This window comes from Halichoeres trimaculatus, unplaced genomic scaffold (assembly GCF_033239565.1).
Source record: "Halichoeres trimaculatus isolate MK-OKI-2021-1 unplaced genomic scaffold, fHalTri1.1 fHalTri1_scaffold_21, whole genome shotgun sequence".
Classification (NCBI taxonomy): Eukaryota; Metazoa; Chordata; class Actinopteri; order Labriformes; family Labridae; genus Halichoeres; species Halichoeres trimaculatus.
In genome coordinates this window covers 15,398,974-15,421,696 of record NW_027437199.1, presented here as the reverse complement: position 1 = coordinate 15,421,696, position 22,723 = coordinate 15,398,974, and the positions used below count along the sequence as shown (strand labels likewise).

The 22,723-nt window shown below is 39.5% G+C and overlaps 1 protein-coding gene across 2 annotated transcripts; it reads left to right on the top strand.

The window, feature by feature from the left end:
• The first annotated feature begins 531 nt into the window (after nucleotides 1–531).
• On the top strand, nucleotides 532–22,032 carry mapk11 (mitogen-activated protein kinase 11). 2 transcript variants are annotated; one of them, XM_074697790.1, is made up of 13 exons: nucleotides 539–798; nucleotides 6,648–6,793; nucleotides 12,827–12,956; nucleotides 13,061–13,119; nucleotides 13,355–13,466; nucleotides 15,356–15,385; nucleotides 15,713–15,760; nucleotides 15,850–15,964; nucleotides 16,051–16,122; nucleotides 17,069–17,148; nucleotides 17,298–17,376; nucleotides 17,459–17,632; nucleotides 18,609–22,032. In XM_074697790.1, the coding sequence occupies exons 3-13, from the start codon at nucleotides 12,942–12,944 to the stop codon at nucleotides 18,680–18,682; spliced, it is 858 nt and encodes a 285-aa protein (XP_074553891.1). In that variant the 5' UTR covers nucleotides 539–798; nucleotides 6,648–6,793; nucleotides 12,827–12,941; the 3' UTR covers nucleotides 18,683–22,032. The 2 variants fall into 2 exon arrangements, with proteins under 2 accessions (XP_074553890.1, XP_074553891.1); XM_074697789.1 differs by lacking the exon at nucleotides 6,648–6,793 and having other exon boundaries at nucleotides 532–798; nucleotides 18,609–22,031.
• The last annotated feature ends 691 nt before the right edge of the window (nucleotides 22,033–22,723 follow it).

Sequence of the window (22,723 nt, the reverse complement as noted above, 5' to 3'; positions counted from 1 at the left end):
AGAAGCTTTATCAGGTGGCTGAATATAGTGACACCCTGACAGTTGGAGTACTGCCTCCAACAATTTACCCTCTTTGTTAAGTTTCCCTGTTTAAAAAGTGGGAATCCCTTGCTGCAACTCTTAATATAAGTCTGGGCTTCCTTGCTTAGGCTGCTGCCCCCAAGACCCGACCCCAGATAAGCGGAAGAAAAAGGATGGATGGATAATATAATATAATATAATATAATATAATATAATATAATATAATATAATATAATAAAAAAAATGCATAACTGAATTGAACACACAGTATTACCATGAAAAAGAGAATAAATATCATAAACATTTAAAAATTCAAAAAATCTTCTAAAAGTCCTTTAAGTGAAGTCTTTTGTGTCTTTTGAAGAATTTGGTCAAATATCAACGACGAACCCTTTAAGTTCGCCAGTGACAATGAACCACAGGAAGTGTGTGTGTGTGTGTGTGTGTGTGTGTGTGTGTGTGTGTGTGTGTGTGTGTGTGTGTGTGTGTGTGTGTGTATAAGAGAGAGAGGGAGACACAGAGAGAGAGAGAGCGTCGCGAGCCGGTGCGTTGCGTTTAACAGCAGCTCGGCGTCTCGCGCCACGAGTCCTCGCAGCTTCCTCCTTTCATCCCTGTTCCTTCTTTTTCTGTTTTCGCCTATTATTTCCGAAGCCGGCGCAGAGAAATGTCCGCCAGACCAGGATTTTACCGTCAGGAGCTGAACAAGACTGTGTGGGAGGTTCCGGAGCGGTACCAGAACCTGACACCGGTGGGCTCTGGTGCCTACGGCTCGGTGTGGTAAGTGTTTGTGTGCGTGAGTGTCGTGGAGGGGCGAGGCTGCACAAGCATCGGCGTTTACCGTATATTGGTGATGATGCATCAGCATAGCGATACGTTCAGACCCGCCTGTGTCAGGAAGTATCGGGTTTTATTGTTGACATGGTTTGCTTACCGGCGAATATAACCAGTCTACCCTCTTACAGCATTTAAATATACTTAAACAGAAAACACACTGATATTCCAGGCTATTTTCATTATGCGGATGCAAAGATTCCTTTCTAGGTTGGTGCTGATGTTCGCCTTATCAACAAACAGCTGAGCTGCCAGACTCCCCCCTCCAGCTTGCTGTCTGCTGCTGCTGAAAGAGTGTTAAGACAGCAGTAACACAGGAATTTCCCAAATCATCCCCCACCCTTTGCACAAAACTAGCTCACAAACGCAGAAAGAGGCTGTTTCCCCTAAATATTAGGGGAAACTTTGCAGAGGCCATCAAGATGCTGAAGATCACTGCCTCACACAGAAGGGCAAACCCTTGTCCCTGATGTTTTTCTCTATAAATAACACAGAGTCTGCAAGTCTGACACCCATAAACCCATCATTGTGACATAACTCTGTGTCAGTGCATACAGACATCTCCAGTCAAGCATCAAAAAAATCTTAAATCCTGGACCAGTATCTATCATCTGGTTGGGATGATGTTGCTATGGTGATGTGTCATGGTGATAACCATCTCCAGCAGTCAATGTTAATTAAGCAATAATCGCAAGTGGATGTTTTTCCAAGGGTGCTGTCTAATCCTAGGTGGATCATATGATTTCTGGGAATATGATGACATTTTCCCTGTATGACACTACATGGTAGCTTTATGATGGTGTTAAACTGTTAAGCCTTAAGTACTCTTAAATCTTCTAGAGACAAAACTGATAAGCCCCAGCATCAGGGAGCATGCCGGGCCTCTCTTGTTTTTACTCCAGACCTTTGTATGTGCTAACTACAAAAAAGTTTCAATGGTGAGAATTAAGATGTCAATTTGATGACAATTAGGACTACAGAACAAAGCTGTAGCTAATCTGTAGTCTATAAAGGTGGTATCAAAACATCAGCCAGCCTCCGTCTTAAAAGTTAGGGGCACAGTATAAATTTGACCGCTATTGCAGAAGCAAGTTAACAATACCTGCTAGCTTGCATGCCTTCATAACAGTCTTAGTTTGTTGCACAATTGGTTCAGAATCCTCATTTCTTTAAACTAGGGGTGTTCAACCTGTGGCTCTAGAGCCTCATGCGGCTCTTTGACTCCTGTGCAGTGGCTCCTTGTAGCTTTAAAAATATCATTAAAACAGAGGTCTTTTATTGTTTTTGATTAGTATTAATTATTTTCATTGACATGTATTTTTTCCTAAAAGAGAGTCCATTTCATTTTCATTGTATTTTTTTCTCTGTCTTGTTTGTTTGATTTATTATATATTTTTTTTAATTTATTTTATTTAAAAGATCCTGACCTTTTAATTACAGTTAAATACTCTTAAGAAATTAAAGTTTCTTGCTTTTGATATGGTGTACTCACTTTATCATCCCATTTATCATAATTACATCAATGAAAAAATGGAAAAAAAAATCAAAATAATATTGACAATAATATAGTTTATCGGCAATAATATTTTGGAAAATTATCGTCTAGCAAAATTTGTTATCGTGACAGGCCTACTCAAAATGGTACTATTGTAATATTTTTGTCTGTGGCCTTAATCCTCTGCTGTTGTAGACAAACAATCCAGCTCCAAGAAGCTCCAGTCTGTTTTTCTGAGTAAATTCAGTTCTTTTCTACTGACACAACCTCTGACTCAAGCATTTGCCCACAGAGCCATCCTAAAATACAGTGAAATCATTATCAGTGAGCCAACCTCCCTAAATACTTCAAGTCCATGCTCCAGTCCTGTGAAGCCTTGTACCAAAAGGATAAGAGAAGCAAAAGACTTAATGTCAGTAAATCAAAAATCTCTCCAGATGGAGTTCTCACTCTGTGCAGTTTAGGTGGCAGTCTGAAACTGGCTGCCGTGCTATTTTTACTCTGTCAAGCCTTGTTTACTGTGCTGTGTCTCATCAGCAAAATACTCAGCGCTCCTGTGAGAAAATGATATGAAGCATGTTTGTCTCTTTCTGCATCATTCATTGTCCTTACCTGCATTTCAGGACAGCCAGTTTTACCCCAACAGCTGACGTCCCCTGGAGTCAAGCATTAATTAAGACACTGTCTGAAATCACAGGAGATACAATGAGCTGCTCAGGTGGAGCTCCGCTTCATGATTTGGACCCCCAGAGGAGTATTTTGTGCATAAACACTTAGTCAATATTGCAGCTTTAAGGCTGCGCTCAGAATAGCACAAGAGTAAAAAAGTAGGCTTTGGCTGTTTCATTCAACATCAAGGAAGCTGCACATGAGCATGAGCAGTAAGTTTCTTCTATTTGGGACACTTGTGAAATGTTATCAAAGCATCTTTGTTATCGTGCAGTCGTAAGGGACAGCTGTGAGGCAAGTTTCTTAATTACTTTTCTTTTTACATAAGAGTATTGAGACAGAGCTTTACAGCTTCTCATTTCTGCCTTAGTTCCTTCCTCAGATACCACCATCATGTGGCAATCAGGTCATCTTCAGCAGTATTTAGATGGTTTTTATGATATATTAACTAGGGCTGCAGCTATCCAATATTTTAGTATTCGAGTATTCTACTGATAATCCCATCAATTAATCGAGTAATCAGATAAAATACATTTTTGTTTAGTTAAAGAGCAGTTATTTTTCAAATGAAATGTTTTCTCTTTAAGAAATAGAATTTTCTGATACAGCATGTCAATAAGAGCACTTGCTTTGTTAGCTCCAAAATTTGTAAACACACTTTGACACATTTTTTGTGCCTTGTACATCTCATCAAATGTTGCGGACCCAAATGGCACCCGTTTCGTAGAATGACCCATTAGTCTCCAAACTCCAGAAAAGAAGCTAAATTTGTTGCTAGTTGCTATTTTGTATAAGAGGTAGCTTGAGGGGTCTGAAAACTCTCTTAATATGTCCTCAGCTCTATTTGAAATACCACTCTTTGATCTTTTTTAAAATTAAATGATTCCTCGAGGCGGAGAAAATTACTCGAGTAATTTTTGTAATCGAGTACCTCGAATCATTCGAGGTATCGTTTCAGCTCTAATATTAACAACCTTAAAGTTCATATTGTAACACTGTGGTTTCCTCTTAATTAAATGTAGATTTGATGTGAATTGAGATGATGTAAATTATGAGCGACTGACTCAAACTAACTTTGTAACTTCAGAATGACCACTCTATTTAATCATAATATTTCACAAACTGCTTTTTACATACTCCTTATTTTAACAAGTAGATTTCAGATGTTGCTGTGAGGCTACGAGGACCTAACTGCAATTCTAATGTAAATTTACATTCCATGCCTCCAAAGTTGCATTCATGCATCACCCCTGATATTTTTCTCCCCCATCTTTACCCTTACAACCAGAAATGTAGAGAAATGAAGAAGAGTTTTTTTTCTCCATCAGTGCAATCACTTGGAGGCAGCTGCTATGAATCCTTACATCTTGCTCTTCTGATTCTCCTGAGCCACATCAAAAACTTTGGCTCTGTAACAGCAAACTTGAAGCTCCCCTTTAAGAGACCCTATATGTGAATGCACTTCATCTTCATGTAATAAACAGTTTTACATGATTAAGACCAGACATGCACTGATCGATCGGTGCCGATTTCCTTAATTTTGGGTGATCGTGATCGGCTCATCCTTACATTTGAAACTGATCTTATATAACTCCGTGAAGGTCTGACAGCCAGCCATTCTTGCTTTTTGCTCTGAGACCTAAAATTCAGGACACATTTTTGGTTGTTTAAGTTAAAACTTTAAGATTTTATTGTTTCACAGGTAGAGCCCAACCGATATGGGATTTTTGGGGCTGATGCCGATACCGGTACTGGGGGCAAAAAAAAGCCGATATCAAATATATCAACCGATATCCGATATATCGGCTGATTTATATAATAAATTCATTGATTTACATGGGATATATACTGTATATAATCACAAATCACTATGATATCCATATGATTCAAGACAGAGACAACACTATTAAATTAAAACAAGGAACTTTAATTATAAAACTGTCAACATAAGAACTGTAGTGTTAACCAATGATAAATAAGAACAAGCTGTAAACACAATAATTAATAAAGAAGTCAAACTTTAAACACAGTAAGCATATATATATATATATATATATATATATATATATATATATATATATATATATATATATATATATATATATATATATATATATATATATATATAAACACACAATGAGCAACTTAAACGACGTTAAAACGCCGTATTATAGTCTTACATTAGATAATGGTAGACGTGTGAATTAACAGTAGCATTTATCTCTGTTTATCTCACAAAAAAGCAACTCTTGCAACGTTAAAACGTCGTTCTATAGTCTTACATTAGATAATGGTGGACGGAGGGGGCGGGCACTCGGGCAGTGTGCAGCCCAACACACGGACGCACAGAAGCAGGAGCCACAGAATCTCCATGGAGCAAACATTTTTATAACCGGCTACATTTTGGCAGATGTCAATTAATCGGTGACAGGCATAATTTGCCCGACCGATTAATCGGCCCGACCGGCCCGACCGATTAATCGGTCGGGCTCTATTCACAGGTATTGTTCAAAGATTTTTAATGAAATAAGATTGGAATATTGAAGGTTTATGCTGTCAGTTATAAAAAATAAGAAATAAAAATCGGTATTGGCAGGTCAGGCTTTTTAAAGATAGGTGATTGGTGTCCCCCTACTTAAGACTGATGCTGTTGAACCAGGAATGTTGTTTTGCAGCCTTCATGCCTCCATCCATGTGCCTCTTTTCACATTTGTCTCTCACATTGCAGCTGGGAGGAGCTAAGGGACTAGGAAGAGACATGAGTGAAGGAGGCAGTTGGCATAATGAAAAGCTCCCTTGGCTGAGAATCACTGCTCTAAAGCCTTTGTGTCTGCGAGTCATTCCCTGCCACACATGGAGTGTTTTTATGTCGGTTGGTTTGAAATTAAAAGAGGAAAGTGAAAGATTGAGACATTACATAAAAAACATGATGGCATTTGGGAAGTTAACTCTCTTTCTGTAACTCTAAATAAAAACAAAGGATTTTCCTCCACGCACCAGCAAACGACATCCTGCACTGCTGATCTTGATCTCCAGCTATTGTCTGTGGCTTTCACATGCCAAGACTTGACTAGCAACTAGGTGGTGAATGGGGGAAGGAGGGTGGACTTCAGATCACATCATGTGTGTCACAGTAGGGGGTGAGGATTGTCTCAGAGAGTCCACCTCTTAAGATGCACAGTAAAACTGCTCTCATCATTTATCTCCAACAGCACTTTGTTCTCACGGTTTAAGCTCTTGAGACTGCAGGCCTGAGGTCAAGGATCCGACAAGATGCTATAATCTATTACAGCAAGCGCTGAAGAACTTGGACCCCATCACCCAAGGGATAAAGGGAACAGCAACACAGAGGAATAGAGCTAAGAGATAGAGCTGTAGAGTAGGTATGCAGCAGTGTAGAGAGAAATTTGGAGAATTTATAACCGAGAATGTGAGACAGAAGAGGGCGAAGCATCCAGAGGAAAGGCTGGTTTAATAATTTAACACACAGGCCTTCTTGAATCTCAGTAAGCCATAAAGTTTGGAGGACTAAACCCTGCAGTATCCCTAGCCTAATCCAGATTCATTGTTGTCTCAGCCTTTTGATCCCACTGAATATTCTTTCTTTTTCTGCTTCTGTTTCTTTACACAGAAATTGGGCCAATTTTAGACCAGTTTGGAGTGGAAAATAAAGACAGAACATGCTCCAAGCTTATCAAAGCCACTTTCATCTCACATCAGCATATGTAACATCTGTTCGGCAAAGCAGAACTTGGCAAGAAGAAGCCCCTCAATTGGGTATCTATGAATAAAACATGGCTTCCTCATTTCACATGTCAAAATTGTTATGTTTGCAGTTGTCAGGCTCGATTGAAAACACGAAAAACCAGGCAGGGAAACAAGATTGGGGTTTGGTTTGATTTGATTGCTGATCTTGTTTGTGTGAATGGTAGTCACTGTGTGACAGTGGTATCATTTTGAGATGTTTTTGCTGTCATGAAATTGCAAGTGTGGGAACCAGTGCATGTATCTGCTAACTGCTCAAAAGGAGCAGTTTACAGATACAGAACGTGAGAGTTTTCACTTGGATTTTTTTGTGTGCATGTTTGTAAAAACTTGTATGGATGGATGGGTTGATGAAATAATGGTTGAATGCATCAACAGACTAAAGAAGGGAATTTTGAAAGATGGGTAGATGTATCTGTGAATAGCTGGGTTCCTCTTTCATGTATAAGAAAAGGGTATTGATAAATCTATGGCTGGATAAATAGAACAGAAAAGAATAGAATGTAATAGAATTGTAAATACTTTAGAAATTCATGAGGAGTCACAGCATCAATCAAGAAAACAAAAGTAAGAAATTGTATAGATTAGAAAGTGCAGAAAGGTCATAACGAGATAGATGATGACAGCTTGTCCACCACTCTCCAGTTCAGCCAGCCTCCACCTCCTCAGGGTCCAGGACTGAGCTTCTTCAGTCTCGCTCCATCTCTGTCTCGTGGATCCGGTCTGCTCACAGCAGGTGAAGTTCTTCCAATGTGGCGTTGGTGTCTGGTATTAGCTCTGTTAGCCATGTCTGTGTATAGCATGATGCTACTCTACCTTCTGGTATTCCCTCTGTTGCTGGATTAGCACTGCTAGCTCGTCCATCTTATTGGAGATAGATCTTAGGTTCTCAGTAACGATAGATGGAAGGACAGGTCGATGTCGTCACTTCTTAGCTGACACCTGGGAACCAGCATGTCATTCTCACCTCCTTCTCCTCACCTTGTGGGGAACATCAGGCCTTGCACCTGTTAGCAATAACACGCTACAGGCTGCTAACAGCTGATTTCACATGTAAACGGTGCAGCCATAGTTACATGTAGGATCTCTAGATAAACACAGGAGCAAAAATAGAAAAAATATCACTTAAGTCAAAACCAGTTTGGTGTACACAACCAACAAATGAACCACACAGAATAATGACCCACTCCAAATACAAAGATGACGAAAAAGAGACGAAAAAATTACAAGAAATGGACAAAGAAGACAGAGCTGCTGTAACAGGCAGGGCGGCTCCTAACAACAGTCTGTTAACAACAAAATTCAGCTAGCATAGCATAGCTTTGCAATACACCTAGCTTCGCTTTTATCCTTATTTGTATTAAAGTAGGAGTATCTTCAGAGCATACTTTTGGCAAGAAATCTGAAAAGTTAAGTTCCCTGAAATGCAAACAGTTTCTTTGAACGCTTAACAGTCAGTATCCTTGCACTTTGGTCACAACTGATATAAACAGAAATTGTACGTAAGAGTAATTTTTCTACAGCAGATCTGAGTGTTTGTATTTTAATTATTAGCCCCCTTCTCTTTATCTCCCCTTCAGAGAGCAGAGACACACTGAAGTGCTCAGATGTGTATACACAAAAAGACACTGGGAGAGGATGAGAAAAATTGATGTTGTGGTTGGGCTGCTGGGAAAGCAGTGCAGTCAGGCCCATGTATGGAAGATGGCAGAGAGGAAGGAATGTGAGCGCAGTAAAGCCTGGCTCTTGTCAGAGAAGGAGGGGACTGGCTGCTGTCCTGGCTGAAGCCTGGCAGGGACATCCGGACCGGCAGCAGGTGATTACAAGACACAGGGCTGCATGAATGCATTCAGCCATGCAAGAGGAGTGTACTCAAGCATGTAAGCATCACAGGTCACCGTAAAATGATACAGTAATATTTACAGAGATGTTCATAGTGTGGAAAAAAGGAAACAGGCTTCATTTGCTGTGCATACTGTCTGCCTGAAGATGACCTTGTATACTGTACACTGTACCTGCTGTGAACTGACGAACGCTTGGAAGACAGAAATGACGGACAGTGAGCTGCAGTATGGCTCTCTCTGTAAGGCTTGGATGGATTACAGAAAGTACAGATTGTAGCAGTGAGATGAAGCCACAAGAGGCAGGAGTCAGACCAGAAACTGTTTTCTTAATGCAAACTCAAACCTGGTAATCCACCTTGTTTGACATTGTTAGATAAATGGATTTATTTTCCTCCTCCAAGTTAGGCAGGAAGATTTTTTTCTTCTCCTTTGTATACATTTTTTTTTACCAATCTGAGCAAACTATTCTCTACCCAAAAGTAAAACATGTTTTTCTTCGAGGTGATTAAAACAAATAAGTGTGCCCTGCTGAAGTATAAAAATGTCCTGTATTTGTTTACTGGGATATCATACGCTGAAATGAAATACAGTCTGGTGTTGTCTTTACTTCCCAGAACCTCAGGACTCCAAAACAACGCCTAGTAAATATTTAACCAGTTGCAATAAAGAGTTGAGGTATTTTCCCAAGGCTGTATTTTGATGGGAGGATGTCATTCAGCCCATTTCCAGATAGAAACTGTCGCTTGGGGTTTTGTATGTCATTTGTAAGTCAGTTTAAGAGCTGCTTCTTCTCAGGTTTCAGGTTTACGGATGGTCAGAGACAAGGTCATGAAAATTTGGTTCTGCCCCGAGGTGATACCTCAGGAACATTAGAGGAAAATAGATTCTACTGGAGTATTTTACATATCATCAAGTACATACAAATGAATCCATTCTGCAGCTTGTCTCCTGTTATGTTATGGAACAAAACAAGGTTAAAAATAACCAGGGAAGCTGTAGATATAACAAAGGTGCATCTCATTACTGCAAGGAGAGAAATTGAAGGTATGAAACTGTAACGCTTACAAGAAGCAGGAATGTAAGGTTTGCTTTTATTAAATCAACCAGTGCAGATAAATTTGTCCTTGAAATATGTATATATGCTGTAACATAGACAGTGGAGCGTTGTACAAACCCTGTAAAGTATAAACTTCAGGATCCACTTCTTCCAGTGTTTCACTTCCTGCTTTTGCTCTCTTCCTGCTCCGCGGCACAGTGTTTCTCAACTCTCACCCATGTTTCCTTCCTGTTTGTACCGCGCTGATCTCTGGTGACTCTGTCATTGTTATGACTGTGAGTGCTGGAAAAGCTGGCAGAACTGAAAAGACATCACACCACAAAGGCTGCAGCATCAGCAGCAGACGGCTGAGGCTGTTGGATATGTGGAATGACATTTACATTTCCAAAAAAAAAAAAGGCGGATGAAAAGAAAAACTGAGGCACTTTCATAATATCTAAAAACCTCACTTCTCCTGTTCCACCACATCCTCTTTCACCCTGTCCTCTCTCTGCATGAGTCATCTTCTGTCTCTCTTTCTCCTCTCTAAATCCTTTTCATTTTTTGATATATATACGTTCTCTCAGTATCATCTTCTGGCATTACATCCAAAGAAAATTTTACATTTTTGGATCAAGAAAGAGTCAAGACCAGATATAAACCAGCCATTCCTTCACAAGCTCTCTGGCTAACATGCTTATTCTCCCTCTTATTTTTATTGGAAAATGTTTTGAAATTGTTAATTTTTTTCAGAAACTTGTGCTGGACTCATCTCAACCATTTTAAAGACATGAATCAGAGGACGCAGCTCACCAAACTGACCAAATGTGAAAACCCGGCAGAATATTTCTCGCCTGAAAAAAGACGCTTTTGAATATCAACCTATGAACATCTTTCCAGAGACAGAAAGAACATTTTATTGGTGGATAATAACATTTATACTTAATAAATCAAACATTTGCTCTCATTCTTACAGTGACAAATATAGATTTTTACTTCACCACTTTTAAATATTGACATTCTTTTCAAGGGGATTGAGATCCTTTTCTTTCTGAAAAGACTCTCCTGGATTATTTAATAGGCTGTTTTCTTACTTCAGTTACTTTATCAAAGAACATTTGACATTGTTATAGACTTTTTGTGTGTGACTACACAATGTCCACCCTCACCTTGACGGCAAAACCAACAGGTTACTTACTAGAAGTTGTGCGAAATGAATGGCCTTTGTCGACAAATCTCAAACATGATTATCTCCTGCTTCACGGTGGAAAGTACCAAAAGGCAGTGCAAAGATTATATAAACTTCAATCATGTGCCATATCGTATCAGGTGGAAGTGGATCATAGCTATACAACCGAAGAATTGACTGCAGTTATTATTGCTGAAAGAGCTCCTACACTTCAGTGAGTGGGTACATCATCAGTGAAGAACCTGGGGTCATAGGGTGCTTTGGGTCTGTTATCAGTCCCTGGCCTTTACCTAAAGCCGCTTTTCCACCAAGCAGACCAGTTCGGTTTGTCTCGGTACGGAGCGCATTTTGTGGCGTTTCCACTGACTTGTCCCCAAATAACCAAGACGAGCCGTCCCACTTTTCGGGACCCTTTCGTATGGGTGCCAGACTGAACCGATCTGCTCTCAGAAGGTTGAGCTACAACACTGCAGACCGTTGATTGGTCAAAAGAATCGTCACTTACCATGACAGCGACTGCATTTCTTCTGGCGGCACACAGACTTCTCTGAAACAAAACTTGATTGCACTTTGTATCAAAGAGCTACACGCCAATCACAGAGAGGACAAAATGCTGCCTGTCTTCCACCGTTGCTCTTTGTTTACTGTGTCACGTTTTTCTTCTTTGCTGGACTTATTAGCGGGTTAAACTGTGTCGCGCTGCTACGGCGTCACGCTATTGTTTAATAGCTGCGGCTTTCAAGATCCGTCTTATACGAGAGGGTACAGTTTGCTGTGGAAACGCAAACGGGACCAGGCTTAACTGTACCAAACCGTACTGAACCAAACCAGACTGCTTGGTGGAAACGCAGCTTAAGTGGTGTGTTGCGCCACGAGGCCCCCCTAAGGATCCACATCCACCTTGAGGCCCTCTCTGCAACCTTTAGGATGTCTTGATGGCACTCCCCTTAAAAGAAGTCCGTTCATCAGGACTGTCTTACCTTTTGGCTTCTCAGCTGTTGCTCTGGCACTCCGCAATGAGCTCTTCATATTTTACCCTCTTTCACTTGTTGGCCTTGTCCGTTGGGTCTTCCCTTGGGACAGCAAGTCCCAGAAGAACCACTTGCTTGGCGGACTCTGATGTTAACACCATATCTGGGCAGGGAGTGGTTGTGATGTTGATTGGGAACTTGCGCTGTATTCCAAGGTCAGCTTGAAGCTGCCAGTCACGAGCCGTAGTGTGGAGCCCCCTGTAGAGCTTGGCTGATGTTGATGAGCTTTCTGTCCTGGTCTAATGGAGAAGATTGACTGTCTGGGGCTTGGGTCTTGCTGTGCCAGATAGCCATGCAGTAGTATTACTAAAAGATTTCATCACACATCCACAAATGTTTTAACAGTGATTTCCAGCTCTAGTCTCAGCTCAAATCTAATTCAGTAAATTTTACTGTGTAAGTGAGCAGTGATTCAAAGACAGTGATGGAAAAAGTTTTATATGTAAAACAAAAAAAAATAAGAATTTGCAAGCATGAGTGTATTTGGGTTTTATCTCATACGCAGACAAATCTTATGACTACTTTACAGGACACAGAGACAAGAGTGTTGCTAGATGCTATTACACAAATTATTTAGATTTTTGTTACTCTTTTTTTCTCTAGTCAAAGGTTTTATATAAAAAAAATTTACACCAATTTTAAGCCAGATACCCCTTCTGGGATCACGTTTATGAATATTAAATGCATTTTTTGAAGTTTGATATCAGCTTGTTGGTCAGGCGCTGCTATTTTCTGACTTTCAGACATTGCTTCTATAAAGTAGTTTGAGCATGAGTCTAGTATTAGCTTCACATCAGATTTGCATTGATCTGTTAATTCCTGATGGGGGATCAAATCATTAGTGCCTCCTCACATTAAAAGTGACTTTCATAAAGTCTTTCCATCCTCAAAGTAACACTGGCTGCTATTTACATTCAAATAATCTCTTTCTCTTTCTCTCCCCAGCTCAGCGTATGATGTCGTCCTAAGACAGAAGGTTGCAGTGAAGAAACTATCCAGGCCTTTTCAGTCTCTGATCCACAGCCGCCGCTCATACCGGGAACTGAGGCTGCTAAAGCATATGAAACACGAGAATGTAAGTGCTCCTTGGAAAAACTATCCAGAGACAGACTGATGCTGTGTGCACGTTTCTGCTCTGATATTGATCAGCTCTGCCTCTCTTTGTCTCTAATGCTGCAGGTAATAGGACTGCTGGACGTCTTCACACCTGCTGCAAAACTAGAAGACTTCAATGAGCTGTGAATATCAAATCCATTCATTTTTACTGCAAGCTAAATGTATGTATGTATGCACTTTCAACCAGAAATGCATAAAAGGACTGGCTGGTGTTGATGGAGGCAACCCATGGGGATTATAGGCTTGTAGAGATGTCTGGTGGTTGCCATGGCAGCATCACTATGTTCTCCCCATTAACTGAAACGGCCCCAACCCCCCATTCCCTGCTCCTCACATGCTCTCACTGTTTTTTCCCAGCTACCTGGTGACTAACCTGATGGGCGCAGACCTCAATAACATCGTTAAATTCCAGAGGCTTTCAGACGAGCACGTACAGTTCTTAATTTACCAGCTTCTTCGTGGTCTCAAGGTAATTTACTCACTGATACATCTGCTGTGTACCAAGCTGGATGCACGTAATGTATTTGTTAGCATGCAAATTGTTTTTGTCTGGAAGCCACTTAGCCTGAGAAATGAACTCAAAAACTCATCCCAGGACTCTGACCAGCATTTAAAATGTAGACCTTTTTTTCCATTATTATAAATGAATTCTTTTGTTGTTTTTTATTGGGTGCTTTTATACCTCAATCAGAGAGGAGAAGACAGTCGATAGAGCAGGAAACAGGGCAAGAGTGGGGAGTGACATGTGGGAAAGAGGGATGGAGCGCAACCTAGACCACCAGACCTTATGAGCTATATAAGACGGAGGATAACGGCCATGCTGAAAAAAAAAAAAAACTTAGATTTTGAGGTGAGACTGAGCCTAAAAGTGCTCTAAAACAGTTAAACTTCATGTGTTTGATAGGACAGATCAGAAGAGGAGCCTGCAGCCACTTAGACTTAAATGTGGAAAGTAGAGCAAGTTGTGAAGTTATAATCAGAATTAGAATAGAGTTTTATTGCCAAGTACATTTGCACATACAAGGAATTTTACTTGGTGTGTTGGTGCAACAATTAACAAGAAAATAATACAGAATTACTAGTTGTACATTCTGTAAAAAAGAATATAGAGAATGTTAAGGTATAGAATATACAAATATACAAAAAATATTTAAAAAATAAAATAAAATAAAAATAAAGAATATTAATAGAAAATAATGATAATAATAATAATAATAATAATAATAATAATAATAATAATAATAATAATAATAATAATAACAAGAAAACAAAAACCTCATTATTAAAAAAATGTATCAGGATTTTTTATCGATTGTGGAACAAACTGAGTCTGTTATGAAGACAGGCAAGCTCACTGGCAGCTTGAGCTTGCTCCTACAGCCGCTCTTCATCATCAGCTGTTGAACTGAACTTCAAGAGATGATCCACGACCCCCTCTCAGAGCTGGGCCTAGCTGATGTTAAGATTTCCTCTTTTTTCTTTTTTTTTTTCTTCTCAGCATTCACAGAACTTAAACAGCCTGCATAAGAGGTCTTTCTTTAAAAAATTACACTAAAAATTTTGAAAAAAGTGATAAAATTAGTTTTTTTTTCTAGCTAGGCCCTAATAACCTATTATACTTGTTCATCCACAAATTCTGTTTTATATTCTTCTTTGACAAGTGTATCAATATGCATGGTGACATGATGATTAACACTCCTGCCTCACGATGAGAAGGTCAACAGGCCCTTTCTGTGTGGAGTTTGCATGTTTGCATATGTGGGCTCTCTTTTAGTACCCTGGCTTTCTCCCACAGTCCAAAAACATGCTTATCTTGTTAATTTATGATTCTAAATTGACCGTAGGTGTGAGTGCATGCGTGACAGGTCGTCTGTCTAAGTGTCAGCCCTGTGATTGACTGGCGACCAGGACAGCTGGGAAAGGCTCCAGCCTCCTGCAACCCTAAACAGAACAAGCAGTATAGATTGAATGAATGAAGTGTAGCCATAGAAATGGGAGTATGTGCACAAATTTTAGTTATTGCTGCAGACTATAATGCCTATAGTTAAAGTAGTGTGCAATATTTCTGTTATGATTTGCAAACTGTAGTCCAACTTATGTGAAGCTTTTTGACATTCTCATTAGTTTCTGTTAGCATCTGTGGATGTGGACATTGTCCAGGGCTCACTTCCACTCAGACCAGTCCAGCAGGACTTGGTGTCCAGGCTCTGTGGTTGCCATGACACAGGCAAAAGCAGCTGCCCTTTAAGCATGGAGTGATGCGCTGAAATGCACTGCTGACCCCTGTCCCCCCTTATGTCCTCTCTCTCCTCTTTCCTCCCCCACCCTCCCCGCCCCATGCCATGGCCTGTCCAACAGTACATCCATTCAGCAGGATTGATCCACAGGGTGAGTGCCTTCTCTCTGCACGTCTTATTACTTTGACCATCAGCTTTGTAAAACCAGAGGAAGAGCACTCACTGACTTTAAAATGGAAACAGCTGTGTTTTAACCCCTTAACATGCAGATAAAGATCTGGATTCCCCTTTCTGTCCCTTTTTAAAATATATAACAATCAGTAAGTCATAGTGTGCAGCAGCATTAAGAAATATGTCTATTTAAAACCTCAGTGCTCTTGACATTAATGTCGGTGAATAATCTCAGTACAATAGCAGATCCCTCTTAACTCTGATCCCAACTCTCCCCTTTGCTTTCTCTGGTTTTCTGCTGCACCAGGACCTGAAGCCGAGTAATGTGGCCGTGAACGAGGACTGTGAGCTGAGAGTAAGACTGACCTTCACTTGAAATGCACAAACCATTCTCTCCAAAAATTAAATACCTCCTATTAAACCAATTGCCCCCTCTTACTGCAGATCCTTGACTTTGGATTGGCCAGACAAACGGATGACGAGATGACAGGTTATGTGGCGACTCGCTGGTATCGAGCGCCTGAGATCATGCTGAACTGGATGCACTACAATCAAAATGGTAAGATCCAGAGGACACTGAACACACTTTTTTATCCTCAAAACACATTCATTCATTGTCATTAAATGACTAAACCTCTCTTCCAGTTGACATTTGGTCCGTTGGATGCATAATGGGTGAGCTGCTGAAAGGAAAAGTCCTCTTTCCTGGCACTGACTGTATCCTTTCTCAGCGGGGCAAGTGTTCACTCCAATTTGCAGCTTTTTCCCTCTTAGCATCAGCCTCATATTACAGCTTTAAGTGCTCTGGATGAGACTACTTGTGGATTTGCATCACAATCCCAAGCCTTCCGCAGGGGAGGTGCATCAGAGAACGAAGAATAGAGTTGAATGGAAGCTTAAACAAAAGGCTGAATATCGAGGTTGTCAAAAAGCAGAATGAAAGCAAATTTGATTTACTGATCTTTGTAATGTGGGGTTTGTGGTTCAGACCTGCTACAGTCAGCTTTCAAACAAGTTCATTTTAGACGATTGTTAGATTCAGAGTTACCCTTGGACCAGAGGAGTCCAGATTCTCAGACCTCACTGTGGCTCACCAGACAAGGGAACCTCAACTGAGGACTGCTTCAGCTGAAGGTATGGATGAGGGAACATTCAGTGACTTGGATTAAAGAAGTCTCAAGGATACTTTTCATTTTATAATACCAGAGCAAACCTCTCAAAAGATCTAGAAACACACTACACTTTTGGACCAAAAACAAGGGGAAATAATTCAATGGCCACAAGACAATTTTAACTACAGTTTAGATGCTTTTAGCAAATTTGTCAAGTTCAAAAACTTACAGGATAAAGATTACTTCTTCAAAATGTCATACAAAAACAAAAATGTACTTCAATGGTCAGTCTGAATTCTGTCCTTCTAAATTTAGAAGAGTTCAGAAAGTATCAGCGGCTTTGTGATATTTTTTATGACCACAAGAGACTTATGGCCCCAGGCGGGTCCCAGGACTTGTGGAAAGTCCCCCTGCCTTCCTGCTGTAGCACACAGAGAGCAGAGAAAACTTTGTATTCAAAATCTTTAGTGATAATTTATGAGTTATAGTTGAAGGTAAAATTAGCAAATCAGTTCAGCTTGTTCAGAAACCCTTAACTTTTCTGCACTAAGATATCGACCAGCTGAAAAGAATCATGGAGATGGTCGGGACTCCGACGCCTGAGCTGTTGAAGAAGATCTGCTCTGAACATGTGAGAGATGTTGAAAGAAAACTGCTGTTAACTGTCTACAGAGCTTCCTGTTCAAACTCATAACTGGATTGTCCATGTGGGGGTGCTGGGATGGTTGATCACTATCAAATCACTTGCCTTGACACAGTTGTGTTGGTTTGTATTTGCAGGCACAGAAATACATCCAGTCTCTGCCTTTTATGCCCCAACAGGACCTGGAAAAGATCTTTAGAGAAGCAAATCCTTTAGGTAGGTGCTTCCTCACAGATTTAATTATAAACTATTAGAATCCGTAAGTTCCATCTTTCACCTCTGTCTGTTCCTCTGCTAGCTGTGGATCTTTTAAAGCGTATGTTGGTGCTGGACTGCGATGGGAGGATTTCAGCCAGCGAGGCCCTCTCCCACCCATACTTCTCACAGTACCATGATCCAGATGACGAGCCAGAGGCCCCGCCTTACGACCAAACACTGGAGAGTAAAGACAGAACTCTAGAAGAATGGAAAGGTAATGCTTGATTTGAAGGGACATAAAAATATGATTTAGTGCAATAAAAGTTTCACCTGGATTACATATTGTAGAGCTAAGCATATATAGGAAACATACATTGTCCTTTTCTATGCAGCCTTTTAGTTAAGTTTCTCAAACATGTATGCATTGGTAGGTTTTTAAAAAACCCCTTATCAGGCACCAAATATGTACCAAACCAACTAAATATGAAAAATATGGAAATCTGTATTTCTTTGTGCTTTGTGCCAGAAAGTGATCTTTCATTTTGAGTTATTATAATTATAAACGCAACTATTCTTATTGTTTTAATTCTTTTTATAGTTCTTCTCCTCTTCTTCTTCTTCTTCTTCTTTTTATTATTATTATTATTATTATTATTATTATTATTATGACATTTCCCCCTATCGCAGCACTGTGTAGTTTTTTTTTTTTTTGAAAACATGTATTTAATTTCTCTTTGAAAACTAGTAGAGATGTTAATTTAAAGCTGGTGTATATACCTCTCACAATCTTTATTGTTGTATTTTCTTGTAACTAGAGGGCTTATGTCGATTTTTTTAAAAATTCCTTTTATTTTTTGATTTTTTCAGTGACTCAGTCAATTGCTGCTTTTAACGCAGCAATTTCCCACTTTGGGGTCTATAAAGTAAATCTAGTTTATTCTATTCTATTCTATTCTATTCTATTCTACTCTATTCTATTCTATTCTATTCTTTATTTTCCTCAAGATAACAAGAAATGTTATCCCATTATCTGAAGGAAACAAGATTTGTTTTCCGAGATGAATAGAATAAAAAAAGAAGTCAAGATCTTAAATATCAAAACAAATAACAGAAATTAACTTGTGATCTTAAGAAAACTGTAGAAATAAAATGTATTTAATCATGACCTTTGAGGGCTTCTGTATTTTCCCGTTTCTTTTTTCAATTAAATTTTACAATACTCCTAATAAATATCCTCTCTTTTTGTATAGAGTTGGTATTTGAAGAAGTGAACAGCATCAAAGCATCTGGCAGCAAGACTGATAGCCTTCAGGTGGAGCAGTAAACCTCTGGCTGCTCAGCCCCGACCTCTTCCCACAGAAGGACAACGTACTCAATAAGCCAGGGAAGGAATCTTGGGAGAAAACTTGAGATCACTCAGATGCACACATGATAATTACAGGGAAGATTTTAGAACCTAATTAATAGAAGGAGCTCTCCATCCAGTAAGTTGCTACCTCTTATGTTTCGTGCAGTGATGGTGAGATGAGGAGCTGTTGACCGTGGCTATGAGAAGGATCACCGATGCAACGGCTCATATGAGGCAGCAACTTCACAGGACTGAACAGTGTTTACAGACTGAGAGAAAGATATCTAAGGAAGAAAACAATGCACACTAGGATTTCCAAAGCAAGACAGAGCACCATCTGGTTCCTCATCATGAAAAATGTCATAAGCAGTCTCTGCTGTCATATATAGAAATCATGTTTAAAGGCTTGCAGCATCATTATGTCATAGCACAGCTTAGCATTAAGCCTGCATAGTACTGCATGATTTATGTGCATTTTATTATAACAGAATATTTCAGGTGCTGTACATTGAGAGAGCTTCTTGCATCTGCCATCAAGCTGTTACACCAGTCCTGGAGTCAGAAAGAGGCATCCCCCTAAGTGTGACCAGCTGTTTTATCCTTTTACTTTCTGTATAAATGATACACAATCAATGTATTTATGTAATTGCTGTCCCTCATTTAAAAGGCATCCCATCCTTTTTGCAAAGCAGTAAACACCAACTGTGCTATTAATTAGCAAGGTAATTAATCTATGCCAAAGCTGGAACAGAGTGACTGTGCTGCAGATCTGTGTTTACAGAGTGACCTCGCGTCCGTGTTTAGTTTCTGCTGATGACTGATTTCTGATCACACGTTTGTTTGCGGAGCTACATCAGGTTTCCATTATCCTCTTAGGTGTCTTTTGCAGGCTTGGTTTGTGTTTACAGTAATTAAGACTACAGTCGTTTTGTTAACTCCTAGGTACAGTTTCAGGCAAGCAAAGATTTGGCAAACACATTCCAGGCACATGATTCCCACAGAGCAGCAATATTTGGCTGATGGTGGCAACCGGGGAGTGTTTTTCAATAAATTCTTAAAACACTTTTCAGATTGTTCACATCCATTTTCATTTAGAGATGCATCCGACTTGTTTGTGGATGTTTCAGCAATACTGCAGCTTTGTTATTAACCAACCTGAATGATGCCTTATCTTGTATTACTGAGGCATGGAATCAATACATATGTATATCACTGCAACAAATGGCCAACTTCCTCACTGACATGCCAGTCTTACAGCAGATCAGAGTTTTAGAGGCAGAAATAATCTGGTGAAGTTTAACTACAGCGTAAAAAACAGTCAAGAAAAACCACATGTTCTCAAACTTGATACTAAAAATGGAATGAAAATGTCAAGAGGCTAAAGAGGATCTTTGTATTTTGTTGTCAGGTAATATGATACTGAATGGACAGTTCTGTCTTGCATTTTAAGTATCTAAGGCAGTAGGTCAATTAAATTATCAAGTGACAATTAAAAGCATCAGACTAGTTATTGAATTGCAAAGTTGTGCTTAGTGTGGCGGGAAACCACTGGTAACCACAGAAGAAAACAATGTTAATTGACAGTTTTAAACCCAGAGTAGAGGTACATTGCTGCCACCAGCTGGGCCAGGGTGGGACAAAGGGAGGATTAGGCGTTATCTAGTGTTGGCTGGACTCACATGGAGTAGTTAAAAAGAGTTATATGTTCCAAAACAAACCAATGCTAGCTACAAGCTAGCTTTGACTTAAGCTATCGGGTTTACAATTTAAAATTTTCAACTCTGCCATCACACTCTTGTAAGTAAAACTTCACAATCGCATATAGACGTTAGTCTTTTTTTTTTTCTTTCTGATGTATACAAAAACTGCATATTTCTGGATGCTACTTTATAGTAAGTGTGTAGCACTTATACATGTCTTTATAAGTTGATAGGTTTGGTATTTGATAGTTAACAACAGCTTCTTTACCTTGTAAAAGCTAGCATTGTGATGTGCCTAGCTTGTTAGCTTAAAAGTCCATCTGTAGTTTTGTATTGAACACCTCCCATTTAAACCAAACAACAGAATATTTCTGCCTCAGATAAACAAAGGTGATACTGAAAGTAAAAAAGAAAGGATAATCTTGAAAATAACAGCAAACTAAACCAACTGTTAGCTTAGCTCTTTATTTTTCTTGTAATGCTTCACACTGGAATTCCACATGTAGCTTTTTGTGCGAGTCGTCCATTAACACTGAATGCATAATATTCAAACTACAGTCCAAATAAATAAAATGCGTCTCTCTCATTCAATGAGTGTTGAAACTCTGAATGTTAGTATAATGTGCTTATGTGGATGTTGTATATGTGGATGACTTGAATAGCAAACTGCAAGCGGAATGTATATGTATAATGTATGTATGTATGTATGTTACATGTTAGAAGTGTCTCAGATACCTGGTGGCATGTGGTTTAACGGTGGTCACAAGTTTCAAATTACTGAACAGAATTTCAGCTCTCCATTCTCAAAGAATTTTAATGCATTCTCATTCACCATCAATGGGTAACATGACTTCACAAGTCTTGGCTTTGATTGAATAAATACCATAATTTCTGTTTGTCATTAATTTCTTGTATTTTAGTCTCTGCAGTATCAGAAATGTGATACAAGGCTGCCTTTGTGCGAAATTATGGGACATAATGATTCTTTTTTGGCCACATACCCTGTCCTGTTTTCAAAAAATAGTATATTTTTCTCTTATAATAAAACAGGCAAATTTGAAAGTTCAGTTTGTTAAATTAGGACTTTTGTAGTATAATATATTTTACAACAAGCTAGATTTTGACCCTACTCTCCCATGGCTAAACAAGGTGGCCCTTGATGCATAATAAGTATGATCCTTTATCTGTCAAGTTTTTTGGATGAAAAAACATTCCCTCTTCTTTTGCATGGCCTCTCACCTAGTACAAATGTGCCCGTGTCTTGTTTCGTGGTAGTAAAATCTGGTGTCCTTTGCTGAGGGAGACCAAGCTGCAACTGCCCATATCAAGGAATGAAATTCTGCAGTTTGTCCAGTATCCACTTGAGGTTGGCTTCAGAAGTGCTGGGAACTAAGAACAGTTTCATTGCTAGTTGGTTTTGAAGATATTAAGAATGCAGTTTCTGCATATTCAGAGGAACAGTTGATTTGACTGACAGCCATGTAAAGGCCAGCTACAGGCAAGGAGGCTAGTCTCACCTCAGCTTCACTAAAAAAACAACAGGTGTGTGTTATGTCACGGGGGTTTGTTTGTGTACTATACAGTTTATGAAGGGAACCCACTTCTTTGACGGTTCATTCTGGGTTAACAAAACAATTTTCAAATTTAGGCGATCTTATTTATTTCAATTGAGCAAGATGACATTCCATTTCTACCAAGTCTATTCTGCTGGGGGGGGGGGGGGGGGGGCAGTGGCTCAAGTGTTTGGTCCTTACAGCAGTTGGTTTGACCGGAGCAATAAAATAACGAAAGCAAAGACATAAAAATGTCTATTCTACTGCAAAACTTGTATAACCAATAACTTTTTACAGTAACAGAATTAAGACACAATTTAAAGTTTGAAAACTGAACACATAACATACTTAAACTGTTCTAAATGTTAAGGTTATTAAAAAACCTCCACAGCAAGAAATAAAACACAAGTGTCTCAGTGGTGGTGATTATTATAATGGTTTTTTTTAATGTAATTATTTATTTATCTATTTATTTATTCATTCATTCATTCATTCATTCAGGAAAACCTATCCCCAAAAGTGGGACGTTACAGGAGAAATTCTGGGGTAGCCTCTGGCCTTCAAGCAAAGTGTGGGCAGATGTTATGGCCTTTTCTCCCACTTCGTAGACACACCCATGGACTGCCCTGGACGACCAGGAGCTGCTATGATTAACAGCATTGTGTGTGTGTGTGTGTGTGTGTGTGTGTGTGTGTGTGTGTGTGTGTGTGTGTGTGTGTGTGTGTGTGTGTGTGTGTGTGTGTGTGTGTGTGTGTGTGTGTGTG